A 17,786-nucleotide genomic window follows, 5' to 3' on the forward strand; every position below is an offset into this window, starting at 1 on the left:
TTATTGTAGTCATTCTTTTTTTAATCTATCTTTTCATAAAAAAAAAAATTTATTTAATTTTTAATCAGTACTAAATCACTGGAAAAAAAATTAAAAATCATATTAAAAAAAATTACATAACTCATCTACAATAATATGTAAAAAAATAAATATTTGAGTGATGGTAAAAAACCTATGCCTTTAAGAGTTATATTTAATATTTTTAATAAAAATATAGAAATTCAAACAATTTTTTTTCCCTATACGCCACCTAGTTCTCTCCTTCCATAAACCCTAGCAAACCTCACCTACTCAACTCGAAACAGCTCCTCTGTTTTTCTCTTCCCTGCAACTCCCACCGCCACCACCACCACCAAAATGGAAGGCATCGAACTTGATGCCCCGTCACTCTCCTTCCCTGAGAATGATTTCTGCGACTCAATTCTCTCACGCTACTCCACCTCCACCCAAGACGACCACCACCACCTCTGCGCCATAATCGGCACCATGTCACAAGAACTCAAAGACCAAAACCTCCCTTGCACACCTATCGCTTACTTCGGCGCCGCATGCTCCTCCCTAGACCGCCTCTCCTCCTCCTACTCTGATCCTTCCCCTTACGTGATCGATTCTCTTATTACCATCCTCTCTCTAGCTCTTCCTCGAATTTCAATTCCAATATTGAAGAAAAAAAGAGAACTGGTTTCCAATGTTGTTGTGCGGGTTTTGAAATTAAATTATTCTGTTACAGCTGGAGCTGTTGTTTCGGGATTGAAATGCGTGGCTCATTTGTTGAGTATCAGAGATAGTTTTAATTGGGATGATATTTCTCAATTATTCGGAGTCTTATTAAGTTTCATGACCGATTCTCGCATAAAGGTATCTTTTTTTTTTATCCTGTTAATTTGCTTTCCGATTCTTGATTCTTTAAGCTATAAGAAATCTTGATTGATTTTTTGAACAGGTGAGAAGGCAATCCCACTCTTGTATCCGTGACACCTTGCTAAATTTTCAAGGTACACCAGCATTAGCTCCGGCGAGTGAAGCAATCACCAATTCTTTCGAAAAGTTTCTTCTTCTTGCCGGTGGATCCAATGCAGTAGCTTCTACTGATGGGCCTAAAGGAGCCCAACACGTTCTATATATTCTCGATGCCTTAAAAGAATGTCTTCCTCTTTTATCATTCAAGTGTGTGACTGCAATTCTCAAGTACTTTAAAACTCTCCTCGAGCTGCGGCAACCTGTTGTTACTAGGCGTGTGACTGATAGTTTGAAAGTAATTTGCTTACACCCGGGTTTACAGGTTCCGGCTGAACCATTACTCGACTTGCTATGTTCACTAGCTCTTTATGCTTCTACAAATGAGACGTCTGCGGATAACATGACATTCACTGCCAGCTTGTTGGATGTTGGAATGAAAAAAGTTTATTCCTTAAATAGGCAAATTTGCGTTGTTAAGCTACCAATTGTATTCAGTACACTCAAAGGTTAGATGCTACTTTCCTAGAAGAATGGGTGCTGTTTCTGTTCGTTTCCAATTTGCGTACTTGGTTGTTTCTCACTTTCTGTCTTTTGGCAGATATTTTGGCGTCTGAACATGAGGAGGCCATCTTTGCGGCCACACAGGCATTGAAGAACTCAATAAATAGTTGTATTGATGAAAGCTTGATCAAGCAGGGAGTAGATCAGATTACAATCAACAAAAATGCCGAAACTAGAAAGTGTGGGCCTACAGTTATAGAAAAAGTGTGCGCAATCATTGAAAGCTTACTTGATTATCATTACAGTGCAGTCTGGGACATGGTATTTCAAGTGGTTTCGACCTTGTTTGATAAATTAGGTATTTTCATGTTTTTTCTCACTCCTTTTGTATTATGCCATTGGACTACTTCTTGCCATAAGAATTGGTGAAGTTGTGTGTCATTGCTAGTTCTTCCAGCAGCTTGATTGGGGGAACCTTTCAGTTTTTATAATCGGTCTTCTGTATTTTTGTGTTCAATGTTTCTTCTAGGAATACACAATAGTCAACATTTGTTATTTTCCAGGAAACTATTCTTCTTATTTTATGAGAGGAACCCTTAAGAACTTGGCAGATATGCAGAGATTACCCGATGAAGATTTTCCTTACCGGAAACAGGTAGTTATTTGCTTCTGCACAACCTCATTATATGCTATTAATACACTCATTATATTTCTGATATTCTTTAGCTTTTTTACTATAGCTCTTGTCAACTTTACTGGTCTTATAACATCAAAATAAATCTGTTAGGACTTGACATTCTTAAAATATGACTTTCCATGTCATTTGGAAATTTATGCACTCTCAATGCAAGCTATCTTGCTTCACCATGTTGGAACTCCAACGTTTCATAATGCAGCATGCCAATATAATAGAGCATTTTGGAAGCCTCAATATTCAAGAGCCTCCCTCTGATTTGGGATGTCGCTAAAGTTTTGTACTTGATATCTTGTGGTCATTGACTAAAAATCTGCTTTGTCTAAACCTTTCAAGAACCAACAAGAGGAGGGGAGGGTGTTTTGGTCCACTACAAATAGTTCACTGGGCATATTTTCCATTGTCTAGTTCTTGTGGGCCTCCATAATGGCTTCAGCATTGTTGCGAAGCAGCATTGATTGCACAATGGTCCATATCTACAGTGATTGGTTTGCTAGGATTTTCTTTTTCTAGCCTGCACTTTCTAATTAAGTGCCTCGTGTTACAGGGTATAAATTCTTAATTTACTTGTAATTGAGCTCAAGGAAAACTTGACTCCATTTTCACAAATAAGTAAAAGCATTTTTTATTGTACTTGTTGATTGTTTCATCCATAATCTCAACCCTGCCCTTTTCTGATACGTGGATGTACTTGTCGATCTGCAGTTGCACGAATCCCTTGGATCTGCTCTTGGTGCAATGGGTCCTGAGACATTTTTAAGCTTCCTACCTCTTAAATTAGAGGTCGATGACCTATCTGAAGTTAATGTTTGGCTCTTTCCTATTCTGAAGCAGTATACTGTTGGTGCCCGTTTAAGCTTTTTTACAGAGTCAGTTCTGAGTATGGTTGGCCTGATAAAGAAAAAATCTCGACAGGTATAAAATTACTAGGTAATATGGTGTACTTTCCTGCTACGTAGCATTTTAGTAGTGACTTCTTACCTGTTGCAGCTGGAGCTAGATGGAAGGATCATCTCAGCGAGGAGTGCTGATGCTCTTGTATACTCTTTGTGGTCCTTATTACCTTCCTTTTGCAACTATCCTTTGGATACTGCAGAAAGTTTCCAGGATCTGGAGAAAGCTTTGTGTGGTGCACTTAGTGAAGAATGTGATATTCGTGGAATAGTTTGTTCTGCCCTGCAGGTCCTTATTCAACAGAATAAGAGAATAATGGAGGAGCAAGATGATCTAACTGTTACAGAAGTTGGTATAGCTGAACAGCATGCTATTGCCCGCTATACCCTGCAGGTTGCAACAGATAATTTGAGGGTGCTTAGGTCTTCTGCTCGTAACTTGTTGACTGTTTTGTCTGGGATCCTCCTGGAATCTCCAAAAGATGACGGTGGTCTTCTGCAGGTACTTTTGCTATCTCAACCAGTGAATAAGAGATGCCATTTTATTTTTCATTGAGTCACATTAGAATTGTTGATTTCTTTTGGGTATGTTTCGTGATTTTATTTTATATATCAATTTTGCCAACATAGTCTAACTGTCAAAAATCATTTTAGAGAAGATGTAACTTGTATTTTTTGTAGACTGTTTCCGTGGTATATGTGAATTATCTGTTAGATTCATAACATTTTTTGGATGGTTTATCTGAACCACCAGAAACTTCTGAACATCACGACTATTTCCTTTTGTAAATCTTCATTTGCAGGTACTATTGCCAATAAGAAAATGCAAAATAGGTGTTTATATTTTTTTTCTTTAGATAAGCATATCTTCAATTGTTCGCTCCATTATTTCTGTTGTGTGGTCAGTGCAGTCCTTTTGATGTAATTGGTTGTTGAGCAACATGAGATATTGGAGGGTTATTATATTTTGTTACTTGCATCACTTTGGTGTAATGCTGTTGGAGCCTTAAGAGGCACTTCCCTTTGCTGATAGTCTGTGAGGTTGGAGGGTTATTATATTGTTTTCTGTCGCTGCTCCTAGATTGCTCGTTTGGAGGATGAGTTCTTCAAATTTATTTTGTTTGCTCTCCTTTTCTTATAGATTTCTTTTTCATAAAAATTGCATCATAATTATTTGGCATGTTCAGTGAAGTTTTGATAATACAAGTAAAACTCTTGCAGTCTACAATTCGTGAGTTTTCCTCAATAGCAGATAAAGAAGTAGTTAAGAGGATCTACTTAAAGACAATGCAGAAGCTTTTGGCTGTCACACAAAAGGCCACAAAAGCTGATAATTCTAGAGATTCCATTTCTATGCGGATTGATGATTCATCAAATGACTCGAGGTTAGCTTTTTTCTCTTTGTATTGCTTTGTTTTTTATTTAATGTGATATCTCATTTTGTCCTCTTTAATATCATATGCATTTATGAATTGTCTTCCCAATCCACCACCAGCCAAATGCCCTCCTATTTGTACACAGACGATGATAGATGTCATGGAATTTTTCATTGTTTTTCACATAACTTCATTTTTACTGCAGAGCACGGCTATTTGACCTGGCAATTTCACTTTTGCCAGGATTGGATGGTGAACAGATCAATGTTTTATATAGTGCAGTAAAGCCTGCATTACAGGTTTGTCATTTCCTAAAGTGTCCTATTCTCCAGCTACTTCTTAGAGACTTCCTTGTTTTCACATGAGAATGATCTTAATTATTCTTCCTCATATATTATTATTTGTATTACATTGATGGTTGTTATTATGATGTGAAGGATATGGAAGGTCTGATCCAAAAGAGGGCATACAAAGTTCTTTCAATTATTCTCCAGGTAAATCCTCCATAATTGCAAAAGCTCCGTAGTTCTTGGATGTTTTGATTGTTATCGCATATCAACTTCCACTATTATCACCACAATTTTCATGGATAGTTAGAGTGGAGTTTTGTCAACTGCTCGTAATGGACTGATATACATGTTCGAAGTTCTAGCAGTGGTGGCAAATATTACGGACATAAATTAATTGTGATTTTTCCTGGAATATTCTTATTGTTATTTTTTTCTATATTTTTAAGAAAGAATTCTGCTGAATATTCTGCTATGCAATGTTTTACTATTATAGCAAAGATTTAATCTTACTACATTTTGTGAAATTCAACATTTCTGATTATTTTTCTGTTTCGGGTTTCTGAATGGTCAGAGGTACGATGGATTTATTACACCACGATTTGGGGAACTGCTTCAGCTCATGATTGATGTGCTACCCTCATGCCATTTCTCTGCCAAACGGCACAGACTTGATTGTATTTACTGTCTAATAGTTCATATCCCCAAGGTTGTATGACATGATTTTCCCTTACTGTTTATTTCTTCAAGTTTAAAAACAACGCAGTTTGGATGTTGGAATCTGTTACCGTTTTCTTTGGTATGTTACACCTACCATACCTGAATTACTTGAATTTCTTGTTACAGGACTCAGAGCAGAGGAGGCATGAAATCCTTACTTCTTTCCTTACTGAGATAATACTTGCTCTGAAAGAGGTATTATATTATCACCAAGAGCACTAGTCATTTTTCAATCTTTTTTTTCCTGGTTGTGATAGGTTATGATGTTGATTCTTTGGAGATCCTTTGTATAACATTTAAAGTAATTACCTCATTTTGAGCATGCAATACAGAAGCTGTGATAGGTTATGATGTTGATTCTTTGGAGATCCTTTGTATAACATTTAAAGTAATTCCCTCATTTTGAGCATGCAATACAGAAGCTGGTTGAGATTATTTGAATAACAGCATTACCTTATTTCATAGGAAAACTTGTAGAGATGAAACTGTGTCATTTGCTGACTATTATAGTGTTGCTCCAATTTATTAACTGCCAACTGGATATGAGATTATATGAAGATTGTACATTTTGTCTATGTTGAGAATGCCGTGTCTATAATCAGGTACAGCTTTTAGGGAATGCTAATAGAAGATTCATAGGTTGCCTTAAAATTGTTAAGAGATTGAATTGAGATCATGGGAAGGGATTTGATTTTTGGCTGCATGGTGAAGTTGACTGACTGTAGCAGCCATAAGTTGTTGGGTATTTTTGAACTCACTATGCTATATAAGCTGTTATCTTTTTCCATCACCCTTTCTAGTCTCCTTAAATTTCGTCATTTAAGTTATTCACTACTCTCAGCCTTGTCTTTCTTGATGCCAGGGTATGCTTGTGCTTGTTAATATTTAAACTGGCTTTCCTTAAGCAGAAGCTTGATATACAAGTCTCATGTTTCTACGTGGTTATTTAACTCTTGCCCAAGAAATAAAATTATTCTAGGTCTATTTGTAATGAAGTGGTGCATGGTTCATGCTCTACCCATAATCATTTTCGTACGAAGTGGTGGTTCCCAAAACTTAACATACACCTTTGTGATTGACCAGATATTACTATAAAATTAAGCAAAGACCCCCATGTTCATGCTTGAGATAATATTGCTTGGTAAATGCAAATGTGATTAGATTTTGTGCCCTTTAAAATGAATATATTAATGAAAAGAACTATCTATGTTGCTGGTTCCAAACTTGTTATGTGTCACATGCTGGATTTGAACTTCTCGCAATGTGTAGTTTATAAATGCTGATAAATATCTTTCTCTTTGTTTTTGTTAATGGTTTTATTGCAGGTTAACAAAAGAACAAGAAATAGAGCTTACGATGTGCTTGTCCAAATTGGTCATACCTTTGGAGATGAAGAGAATGGCGGAAAGAAAGAAAACTTGTATCAATTTTTTAACATGGTATCAATTTTGTATTTCTGTCTCCAAAGTTTTATTGCTATGTTGATTGAAATTGTTGTCATTTTCATACAAATTTGAAGTTCTAACAAGATCCCATTTGTTACTGGACAGACCAGCCGTGATCTGTTCATCTCAAGAATATGATATAATCATCCCATTTTTATTTTATTATTTTGTATGAAAAAAAATTGTTTTACATGTATGTGGGTAAATTGACCACGTGTTGCTTTCGGAAACACTTAACTTTTGCGGTCACAGGTTGCTGGAGGCCTGGCTCTTGAAAGTCCTCATATGATCAGTGCAGCAATGAAAGGTGTAGCTCGTCTGGCATACGAGTTTTCAGACCTGGTTTCTATTGCTTACAAGTTGCTTCCATCCACATTTCTCCTTCTGCAGAGAAAGAACAGGGAGATTATCAAAGTGCGTTAACTATCTTTTTGATGTGTGCAGTTTAGCATCATGTTTATTTGGGTCGAGTGAATTAAACTTTTCATTTCTATTCTACCTTTCTCTCTTGTGGTCTTTTTTATGCTGCCTTCTTTCTAGACTAAATTGGTAATTTTCTGTTCAGGCTAATTTAGGTTTGTTGAAGGTACTAGTGGCCAAATCACAAGCTGAAGGGCTGCAAATGTTCCTGGGGAGTGTGGTGGAAGGCTTGCTGAGATGGCAAGATGACACCAAAAACCACTTCAAAGCTAAGGTATTGACAACACAAACTGTGTTGAACTTATCTTTACTTTGGCCATAAATAGTGGTGTTTAAGTGAGTTTCTGGAAGAGATTTCCTTTTCATGTTGGCTCTTTGGTGCCTGTATGTGGGTGTCAGTTGTGTTTTTCTTGAAGTTTGCCTCTCTGTTTTTCTAGTGGTTCAGATTTATTACCAATGTTGTTGAGAATTTTTTTGTGGACATGCTTTATTTAACCTACTATGTTCTTTTATAGTGGTGTTGGGTATGCTGTTGGACAGCATGTACGCAAGTCTAAAATCTTTTGCAGCATTGTGCATGATTATTGCTCGGAAGGTCTGTGGTTGCCATAAATGTGGTCCAAACTATCTAATGTCTTCCATTGCTTCCAAACTCTTTTCAGGTTAAGCATATCCTGGAAATGCTAGTCAAGAAATGTGGTCTGGATGCTGTGAAGGCAGTGATGCCTGAAGAACATATGAAACTCCTTACTAACATACGGAAGGTTTGTTTAATGACATCATGTTAATATGCCATTTTATAGTTTCCGAAGCACAATTTGTTCTTTTGTTTTTTATTCATGATTGTTGAATATATACTAGATAAAGGAGCGGGGAGAGAGGAAGCATGCAGCAAGCTCTGATGAAACTAAATCTCATATGTCAAGAGCTACTACATCCAGGTCTCAGGCATATTAGTATATGGATTAATAGTGAATTTTATGCTCTTGTAAATGTCTAAAATGTTCTCAATTGCTTGTATTCGTATTTTGTTCAATTCTCGCATGATTGCAATGATGGTTTGCAATATATTGAAAGAACAAAACACACAAAAAAGGGCAATGCATCTCCAATTTTTGTGTGCTCATGAAATACTGTATTTCTATTCATGAAATACTGTATTGCATTCTAAAAACTTGGCTCATTCTGTATGGTTGCCATCCTCTCATCTTGTACATACAAGAAAACCGTGTCCTAACTGTATTCAATAGGAAGCGTCACAATATAGATTTGTATTGCATTCAATCTCAGACCGCAGTGCTATATTCCAAATGCATCAGCCTATCTGGTGTTTCTGGTAGAACAACACTATGTCCGTGTTCTTAAGGATTCTTCTCTAATTTTGAATTTGTTAATGATATTCTGAAAATATTTGCTCTGCTGACAGGATAAGCAGATGGAACCATACTAAGATCTTCTCTGATTTTAGTGATGGGGAGACAGAGAACAGTGATGGTGAATATATGGATACAAAGACAGTTTCAGGTCGGCATAGCAAGTTTTCCTCCCAGCTCAAACCCAAAGCTTCACTAAGGTCAGTGACTTTTGATGATGTTAAAAAAGTTATGGATTCATGGCATGGGCTATTATATTCAGATTATTATATCATGGGTGACCTTACTATCTTAGTGACTAAAGGTTTCCTTTATTGATGTGTGCCAACTGTACATCCAAGATCTTGCACTTTGCATTTTAGGGTGTTGTTTGGGTTCCACTAGATATTATTAACAACCCATCAACCAAATCAAGAGCGCACTACTTCAGCCTTTGAATTTATACTGGACTCTTGATGAATCTGATAGATGGTGTCTAATGGTTCTGGTAGAGGGTGCCACTGCACCATATCTATTAGTAATTACTTGCTCAAAACAATCTGAAATTGCATATTTATATACCCAAAATTTCCAGGTCCAAAATAATACACAGGTCAGACAAGAGCTTGCCAGAAGACTTGTTTGACCAGTTAGAAGATGAGCCACTTGACTTGCTTGATCGGTACAAAACACGATCAGCCCTCCGATCAACCGCGCATCTTAAAAGAAAGCAGGAATCAGATGATGATCCAGAGATTGACTCTGAAGGGCGGCTGATAGTTCGTGAAGGAGGGAAACCTAAGAAGGAGAAGCTCTCCAACCCCGATTCAGATGCGAGGAGTGAAGCAGGCAGTTTCAAGTCACTGAACTCCAAGAAAACTCAGAAGCGCAGGAAAACTTCAAATTCTGGGTGGGCTTACACTGGAAGTGAATATGCCAGCAAGAAAGCTGGTGGGGATGTGAAGAGGAAGGACAAGCTTGAGCCATATGCATATTGGCCCCTGGATCGCAAGATGATGAGTCGGAGACCAGAGCATCGTGCAGCTGCTAGGAAAGGTATGGCTAGTGTTGTAAAAATGACCAAGAAGCTTGAGGGCAAGAGTGCTTCAGCTGCGCTGTCTATGAAGCTCATCAAATCTAACAGTCAGAAGAAAGGCAACAAGAGAAAGAGCAGGTGAAGCCATCTAGATTGGTCGAGATATCAAGAAGGATCTGCAGTCCAGGTCGTGAGATTTTCTACTTGTTTGATTGTTACAGTTACACAGTTGCGTGCACCAGTTTTGACACTGATTCTTCTGGTTGCGGAAATGTACATGACAGAAGAACAACAGGGAAGCCAATTTCCAATGCCGTAGCAATTTTGCTTGCAACTTGATTGGCTCTCTCTTTCGTTTTATGTTTAGCAGAGCTCTTGATTCATCATGGTTTTCTTTGGCGCGTGAACGTACACGCGCCTGGGTTTAGTTTGGTTGAACTTGTGAAATGATCTTATGTAATGTTCTTATGTCTGGCCAGCTATGCTGTTCAATGAAATGTTGGGTGGTTATAACCACTCGCATTTCCAGTTCTCAAAAGCGAATGGAAATTCACAAATTTGGATCCTAGAATTAAAGGCACGTCTGGGTTTTTTTTACTGTCTTTACAAGAATGTTTTGTTATTTCTTTATTCAATTGTTGTTGCGACTAGCGTAAAAATACAAGTTCAAAAAATCATACAGTACATCTCAAATGGATAAGATGGGACTGTACTCCCCTGCTTGAGTGGTGTAAAATTCAGATCTGCCGATCTTTCTGCCACAAGGTCGTTATCATAGGCTTAATGAAATTTTATTTTTGTTAATTTTTTATACATACACTTGAACCTGTCATCTTTCTTGTAATATAATCATAAATTCCAAGATAAACGAAATGCCTTGCTTCACTTGGGCACACGCCATCGCATTGTGCCTTCACTAAACTAACTAACTAGAACAAGTCATGCAAATAATTGCTAAGAAACTGATTGGAGTCATGCCATTTTCGCGACTCATTAGTTGAAAACAAACCTCACCGACACATTGTTGAGTGAAATCAGTCTAAATCCTGCATCATAAGAACCCGCACCGCAACTTCTCTCACTTATCCTCGGATCTTGGAAACTCATGAAGTCGACGACATTGTTATGATCAGCGAATATCTAGGAAAGAAGATCCTGATGATCGGGTGCAAGCATGGAAATATCGAGCTCGCCTGCCCAAATTACCCAGCAGCCGTCATTTGTGGGTGATAAAATGAAACAACGTACCATGACAAAACATTAAGCGAACAAGCTCGACAGAGAGAAACAAAACAGAAGCATGCACATAAACCACCGCTATGCTACGGTAAAGTAGCAAATTGTTAGCTCAAAAATTCATTACAACTGACAACTAATGCAATACCCTTACAGCTATCTTTTTGGTACACGGAACAAAGAGGAAACAAGGCCACTTCTGATCGTTGATTGATGGCTCACAAGCAGATCAAGGCCCACTGTGGCTATTTATGAGAGAGGATTATAAAAACAACAGAAAAAAAAAAAAAAAAAAAAGAGTATTTCCAGTCGGCACCTGGTGAAATCTGACTATTCTCCCTTCCCGGGCAAATAGCCATCTAATCAATCTATCCTCGAGATATCAGATGTCCAACTAGTTACATTTCAAAGGTCAATTGAGCTTCAGCAAGTTCAGCAGAAAACAGGATACAGTGAGGATTCCAGTACACTCTGCAAGAAGTAGCTGTGTCATTAATAGTCACTTGCTGAACATTTCGCAAGCTAGCATATGCTATATAGGATACATCTCCTACCAGACCTACCGCATCTTGATATTTTAAACACTTGTTCTGCTTTTAGTTTCCCCCCCACTGAAAATTAAGTTGCTGTAAAATGTCATGCAATAATGGTGAGATGATAGGATGAGCCTAGGCGTCAATTCATACATTAATGACACATCTATTAGTGCAGTATTCGATGTTTCTATCCCCAGCTTGATGTGTTTCTCAAATTCAATTATTATAGCACAGAGTTAAATTACAAATCTACGCACCTTGGAGAAGCTCTATTTCACTTGAATGGGGCAAAAATGATCGACGAGTTGTGGCCACCAAACCCAAACGAATTAGACAGTGCAGCCTTGATGTCTAGTCTCTCTTTCTTTGGGCCCACTAATACACTCGTGTCCTGAATTTTTATTTTTGCAGCATTAGGTAAATTGAAAACAAACACCATCAAATTTAAACTTACAATGCCATAGCTGTAAACAGGAAAAATAATAGAGCAAACATACCATGCCTTGCTCTGGATTTTCTAGATTGATATTTGGATGAACCCATCCTGTCCGTATTGCCTGTATAAGTAACAAAATACAATATCAACAACCAATGAAAAACTTGTTTTCTGATGGGAGTAGGGGAATAATAACTCAATACTATTAACGAATGAGAAATGCAATTTCAATGTTCCTTCTCTCTGACAATACATTTATCCTTACAAAAAAAGAGGGCGGATGTTTTGGCACTCCATCGTAAATGTCATATCCATACTTATCTTGGGTTCAAGAATTGAACCAACCTTTTCCTCCACTCTCTACACGTGATTAAAATTGAGATAGGATAAAAAGGTCATGAATACTATATAATTTACCTGTACTGCAGCAATGGCTTCCACAGCACCAGATGCTCCCAGTAAGTGACCAATCATAGATTTCGTTGAGTTCACCCTCAACTGCGAATGCACAAGAAAAATTGAGTGTTATACACTGGCAATGGCCATGCAAAAATTATGTGATGTTCATAAATAGTTTATGGTACATACACCAGAGTTGCGGCCAAAACAATGCATGAGAGCATGATACTCTTTGAGGTCTCCTGCTGGTGTGGATGTAGCATGTGCATTAATGTAATTCACATCCTCTTTAGCTACCCCAGACTGTGCTAATGCCTTTTCTATGCAGAGAATGACACCAGCCCCTGTTTTCAGGTGGTGTAGAAGCGACATTAGTTAGCTTGTAAAAACTCTGCATGGATAAACTATATAATCAAGATAACAAATTGCAATAGAAATTATTCATTTGCTTGCTGTGATTCAGAGAATGATAACCAACTCAAGCACCGATCTTACAATCTAAAACTGAATGTGCATTACATCTGGGAAATACGACATTTAGGAGAAGGGTTCGCAGGTTTCAACTCAAAGAAATAACTATAAAGAAGAAGCGCGGCAGACCATCCCAAAAGCCTGTGAAATTCAACTCAACTGGAAAATGCCTCATGCTGATTTTTTAGGATTGCTGCAATGATCCATGTGCTACATTGAGGACTCATCTTGTAAAGGACATTAGAATTTACCTCAAATAGATATATTAGAGTTATTTCTACCTACTAATCTTTTATAGCCTTGATAGGACAAGAGGTAGACTTTTGTTTTTCGAGAAGTGTTTCCCAAGACTTTGATGAAAGGTTTAAACGGGGCCAGACCACTAATTCCTTTTGCAAAACACATGTAGAAAACAAGTACCAAAATCCCCATGGCTCTACTGCAATAAATAATGAAAAGCAATCACGAGAATGCAAGCACCAATTTGCTATGAACCCAGCAGGCATGGGTTCATAATAACAACCAATACCGTTGCTGGCTCGCAATTGATTACATAATCATAAGGTGGATCAAAAATGAAAGAGAGAGTCAAGATCCTTCAGCGTATCTTTAAATTTCATGCCCACAGATAGATTTTGTGTGTGAAAAATTCTAGGTACTTTAGACAGGGCATGTTACCATCAGGACGTGGCTCAGTCATGTGATAAGCATCACAAGTAAAGCTCCCTCCAAGAAACTCTGCATAGATATTGGCACCTCTTTTCTGCAAACAAAAATTAACCATAGATTACCAACTGAAGAAAAAACTGCAATCTACCATCACCATGTATAGCATTTAGCATGCAATGCAGATATATAAATGGATAGATAGATAGATAGAGAGAGAGTGTGTAAAAAGCCAATGGATGGTCTAATTCTCTTCCACTTCTGCTTCTCATCAAAGCATATGACTTTATTTGGATTAAATAAGATATTACCTTAGCATGTTCTAATTCTTCTAGAAGCAGAACACCAGCTCCTTCCCCCATGACAAATCCATCCCGATTCTGTTTATTAGAAAAGAAGACATTTCAAGTTTGAGAAACACAGGCGAAGTAAATAAAGAAATGGGATATTCCCTTTCTAAGAAATGGCACAATGTGAATCAAGTTATGAACCATTTGATCCATGGGATCTGCCACCAGGTCCCACATATCAGACATGCTGTGTGATTTGTGATGGCTTCATGTTGTGCCATTGTTATATGTAGCACACATCTAATAAAATTAAGACATCAGGCTCGCTGCTATTTTGCAACTAGAACTACGACACAAATACAATTGAACCAATGACTTCTAAGAAATTTTAGAAACTATGAAAGGATCGAATTCATATCCAAAACTACTTGTAGATAATAGAGCAGTGAAAAAAAAAAAAAAAGCTATATCATTTACTCACCAGATAATTCTTCCACTGGCTTGAGTACAATCATATTTCAAATGAATAAATTTCAACCATTTTAAAGAAACAAATTACAAAAAATTGGTTACTCTCTTTTCCTTTTTGCATATGAGGGGGGCCCAATGGTTAGTGATAAATTACCATATCCCAAGGTCGTGAAGCTTTTGTCGGATCATCATTCCTCTGCGAAAGTGCTCTGCATGCCACAAAACCCCCCAATCCTGCACCAATGATTATAAACACATATGAGCTTCCTGCTATACCAGGGAACATGGAACAGGTATAACTCAGGAAAGGAAGAAAAAACCACCAATGGGAATAATTGCTGAATCTGAGCCACCACAAAGCATAACATCCTGCAAGTTCATAGAATTGGGTGCTAGGCATTAACGAGTGGCATGCACAATAACTTAAGCATCCCAAAGTTTTGTTGTTGAACATGAATTGAACACAAGATACTTACAGCTTCGCCTCTAATGATGTGGTTCGCTGCATTCAAAATACAGAAGTTGCCGGTAGCACAAGCAGTGGAAATTGAATAATTTGGCCCCATCCATCCCTGCAGTTACATATGCCAAACAGAAGTTAAAAAGGTCAATTTTAATTACCCAAACGATCAGTGTATGCTTTAAAATTTCATCATCCTTAAGATTATAGCTTACCAGATCCATTGCAAGCATGGCAGAACCCATATTTGTAGTGGCAAAAGGAACACAAAAAGGATTCACCTTCTTGTACGAGATCCTTAAAGCTTCAATTGCATCATTGAAAACCTATCCATAATCACCCAGAAGGAGCAATTAATTAATAAATAAATTTTATGGCACTATGAATATGGTTTTCAGCAAAATCAGCAGGTCCTTATGGCTCTCAAGAAGGATCACTTAATATTTCCTTCTCCAGACTCATATTTCCTTCCAGAAGTTGTTCCAAGAGGAATCAACAACGTTATCAAGGACAAAGACAGACACGAGCCAATGATTCCCAAGGGGAAAAATCAAAATTGAAAACAGAGTCGATTTTCTAACTTCCATATGTTCAGAAGAAAATAAATAAATAATGGTGGTCTCATCATTAAGTTGACATTGCCAGAAAAAGAGACAACAAAATACATATTTCTTGATTCAGTAATTGTAAGAATACCATTTAAAGCTGACAGTTAGATGCTTCATCAAGTCACTTTTGTCAACATTTTCACTATCATAGACAAAATATCTTAAACTGAGGAGATTAGGTTTACCTTCATCCCACCCATTGCTGAGCCAATCAAAACTCCACACTTAGCTTTATTTAACTCATCCATCACATCCTCAGTAATCCCACCATCTGCCAAAGCTTTTTTACCAGCAATAAGCATATAAAGCATGAATTTATCCATTCTCTTAGCCAGTTTTGGTGAAACCCATCCATCAGTCGAGATAGACTTGATTTCTCCAGCAATTCTCTGTGAAAAAGAAAAAAAGGAAAAAGGAAAAGTGAGATTTGTGAAGGTAAGATTTATTCAGAGCAACAAAATGAAGAAAAGATGTGTTGAAGTAATCAATTACCGTGGAAAATTGAGCACAGTCAAAAGCCTCTATCTGAGATACGCCACTGACACCTTCAAGAAGATTGTTGTAGAAGACATCTGGTTCATGACCAAGAGGTGACACCACACCCAACCCTGTCACAACTACTCGCTTTTGCTTTGTATGTGGTTTCTTTTTTGTCTCAACTTCCTTTGTAGGTTGCACAGCTACAGCCATGGCTTGCCCTAAAATTTTTAAATACATCATCAAGGCAAATGGTGTGAGTCTGTCATTTGCAGGCAGCTGAAGGCAACTATTCTCTCTCTCTCTCACACACACACACGCACGCACGCACGCACGCACAATGGCTAGTTTTCTTCTATGAAGAAAAAAGGAAATCGTAGGTGACCAGAAATGCAGCATGCGAAAGCGAGAAAGAGACATGGTTTTCAGAATTGGAAAACAAAGACTCAGTAGACTCTTATCTCCATACTCTGCTTCACTTAGAAACATAAAAATAATAAGAACAGAGCCACAAACAGCAAATTCATGCAACTAAAACCTGCCTAGCTTTCGCTCCATTTCCAAACAGCAGCATATACAAGAGATGCCCCGCACTGTTAATTACCTGAATTATTTTCTGATTAGCCCATCATATTATCGCCTTTTTTAATTTATTTTTTTTAAAAAAAGAAAAATCCCAGTTACATAACAGAACAAAGAGAGAGGGAGAATATATATATTACACAAGCATCCAAACAAAAGAAGATGAAAGCGATAAATCATCATCAAATCCAAGCCTAAACCGATTAGCAAAACAAAACCCAAACACAAACAAAAGCAGGAATAATAGAAAATAAACGATTAAAAAGGAAGATTCGAATAAGTGAAGAAGATACCGGAAAGAGCGGGAGGATGGAGTCGTCTTAGCTTGCGATTGGATCTCAGGAGTCCATTAGAAGCGTAGTAATGACTACAAGGTTCAAAGGCCAAGCAAGAGCTCACTAATCCTTGCAGGCTCGGTCCTCCTCCACCCATACCGCTGCCGTAGTTGTTGTACTTGTTATTGCTATTGCATTTCAAAGCAGCAGCAGCAGCAGCCTTCCGCCTGCGACTTCTATTACCAGTAGTCGAGGATGGTGGAGACAGAGCGTGCTTGCTTTCCTTAGCGCACGTGACCGACATGCACGCCGCGACAATCCACGTGCAGAGCGGAGATGACAATGAACCTGACCCCGTCATATCTCACCCCCTCCTTCTCTCCTCCTATCTATTATTACTAGTGCAGATTAGACAAGAGAGAGATGCTATTAATAATCAAGAATCAATCTAAACGGAAGGAAGGAGAAGGAGATGCGAGGTGGCTGTTGAGGAAGGGGAAGGGGAAGGGGAAGGGGAAGGATGCAAGAGACCTCTCTGTTTCTATTTGTTTTGATTCTTGTTTGTCTTTGTTTTCCACTTTCCTATCTCTCTCTCCCCCCACTATAATGGTAATTAAATAGTAAAAGTAAGTAATATTGAGTGTGTGCGCGTGTTTCTCTCAAGAGTGGTATCGCCAAGTTTTGGGCAAAATCCGAGTCGCTCCCCCTCCTCCTTTACGTAAACAGCCAGGTTCGTTTTATTTATTTATTTATTTATTTATTTATTTTCTAGGCGCTGGTGTGTTTGTTGGGCTAAATGACAAAATAAATACAAAAATACATACGCAGGGTATCTTACGACGACCAGAAATATTGTTTCTTGCTTATTTATCTCCACTTTTTCTTTATTTCCTTTAATTTTCGAAATCCTACTCTGTTCCGCGGAGTTTCACTGCCATCTCTTAGTCTTTCCCTTCTCACTCTCTCTCTCGTGGTGCCACCTGTATTCCTGTTCCCTTATCAGACATTCCCATCCATGCTACAGTTTTGGTTTCTACTCTAGAATTATACCGATGCTCTTTTTTACCTACCGCAACAAATTTAATCAAGACTCAATCATGACTCTCTGTAGATAAATCTGATTTGAAACCGTCCGAATCTAATCCTTATATTATATAAATATATTTATAAAATATTTAGATTTTTTTAATATAAT

The 17,786-nt window shown here is 37.8% G+C and overlaps 2 protein-coding genes across 4 annotated transcripts; one reads left to right on the plus strand and one right to left on the minus strand.

Annotated features, from left to right (window-relative positions):
- The first annotated feature begins 246 nt into the window (after nucleotides 1-246).
- LOC18100295 (uncharacterized) lies at nucleotides 247-10,281 on the plus strand. Its single transcript, XM_024603942.2, has 18 exons — nucleotides 247-858; nucleotides 944-1,466; nucleotides 1,559-1,819; nucleotides 2,025-2,116; nucleotides 2,861-3,070; nucleotides 3,146-3,550; nucleotides 4,270-4,433; nucleotides 4,630-4,723; nucleotides 4,862-4,918; nucleotides 5,286-5,420; nucleotides 5,558-5,626; nucleotides 6,757-6,870; nucleotides 7,129-7,290; nucleotides 7,442-7,570; nucleotides 7,959-8,060; nucleotides 8,158-8,237; nucleotides 8,723-8,869; nucleotides 9,244-10,281. Exons 1-18 carry the CDS (start codon nucleotides 358-360, stop codon nucleotides 9,824-9,826), a joined length of 3,828 nt encoding a protein of 1,275 aa, XP_024459710.1. The 5' UTR covers nucleotides 247-357; the 3' UTR covers nucleotides 9,827-10,281.
- Nucleotides 10,282-10,459: 178 nt separating this feature from the next.
- LOC18100296 (3-oxoacyl-[acyl-carrier-protein] synthase II, chloroplastic) lies at nucleotides 10,460-17,232 on the minus strand. 3 transcript variants are annotated; one of them, XR_002982542.2, is made up of 15 exons: nucleotides 16,610-17,219; nucleotides 15,750-15,955; nucleotides 15,443-15,646; nucleotides 14,865-14,975; nucleotides 14,666-14,761; nucleotides 14,513-14,558; nucleotides 14,344-14,423; nucleotides 13,740-13,808; nucleotides 13,441-13,525; nucleotides 12,481-12,635; nucleotides 12,310-12,390; nucleotides 11,954-12,013; nucleotides 11,714-11,847; nucleotides 11,237-11,391; nucleotides 10,460-10,877 (listed from the first exon to the last, which is right to left on the minus strand). XR_002982542.2 is itself a non-coding variant. In XM_024603944.2 (14 exons), the coding sequence occupies exons 1-13, from the start codon at nucleotides 16,950-16,952 to the stop codon at nucleotides 11,731-11,733; spliced, it is 1,653 nt and encodes a 550-aa protein (XP_024459712.1). In that variant the 5' UTR covers nucleotides 16,953-17,232; the 3' UTR covers nucleotides 10,965-11,404; nucleotides 11,714-11,730. The 3 variants fall into 3 exon arrangements, 2 of the variants coding, with proteins under 2 accessions (XP_024459712.1, XP_024459711.1); XM_024603944.2 differs by lacking the exon at nucleotides 10,460-10,877 and having other exon boundaries at nucleotides 10,965-11,404; nucleotides 16,610-17,232; XM_024603943.2 differs by lacking the exon at nucleotides 10,460-10,877 and having other exon boundaries at nucleotides 10,965-11,391.
- Nucleotides 17,233-17,786: the final 554 nt, after the last annotated feature.

This window comes from Populus trichocarpa, chromosome 6, assembly GCF_000002775.5.
Source record: "Populus trichocarpa isolate Nisqually-1 chromosome 6, P.trichocarpa_v4.1, whole genome shotgun sequence".
NCBI classification, from domain to species: Eukaryota; Viridiplantae; Streptophyta; class Magnoliopsida; order Malpighiales; family Salicaceae; genus Populus; species Populus trichocarpa.

Coding starts and splice junctions, on each gene's coding strand:
- LOC18100295 (XM_024603942.2), top strand. CDS start 358: ATGGAAGGCATCGAACTTGATGCCCCGTCACTCTCCTTCCCTGAGAAT. Junction 2,117..2,860: donor ATTTTCCTTACCGGAAACAG/GTAGTTATTTGC, acceptor GTCGATCTGCAG/TTGCACGAATCCCTTGGATC. Junction 4,724..4,861: donor CAGTAAAGCCTGCATTACAG/GTTTGTCATTTC, acceptor TATGATGTGAAG/GATATGGAAGGTCTGATCCA.
- LOC18100296 (XM_024603944.2), bottom strand. CDS start 16,952: ATGACGGGGTCAGGTTCATTGTCATCTCCGCTCTGCACGTGGATTGTC. Junction 15,647..15,749: donor ACTGTGCTCAATTTTCCACG/GTAATTGATTAC, acceptor TCTTTTTCACAG/AGAATTGCTGGAGAAATCAA. Junction 14,976..15,442: donor CAGCAATGGGTGGGATGAAG/GTAAACCTAATC, acceptor GATTATGGATAG/GTTTTCAATGATGCAATTGA.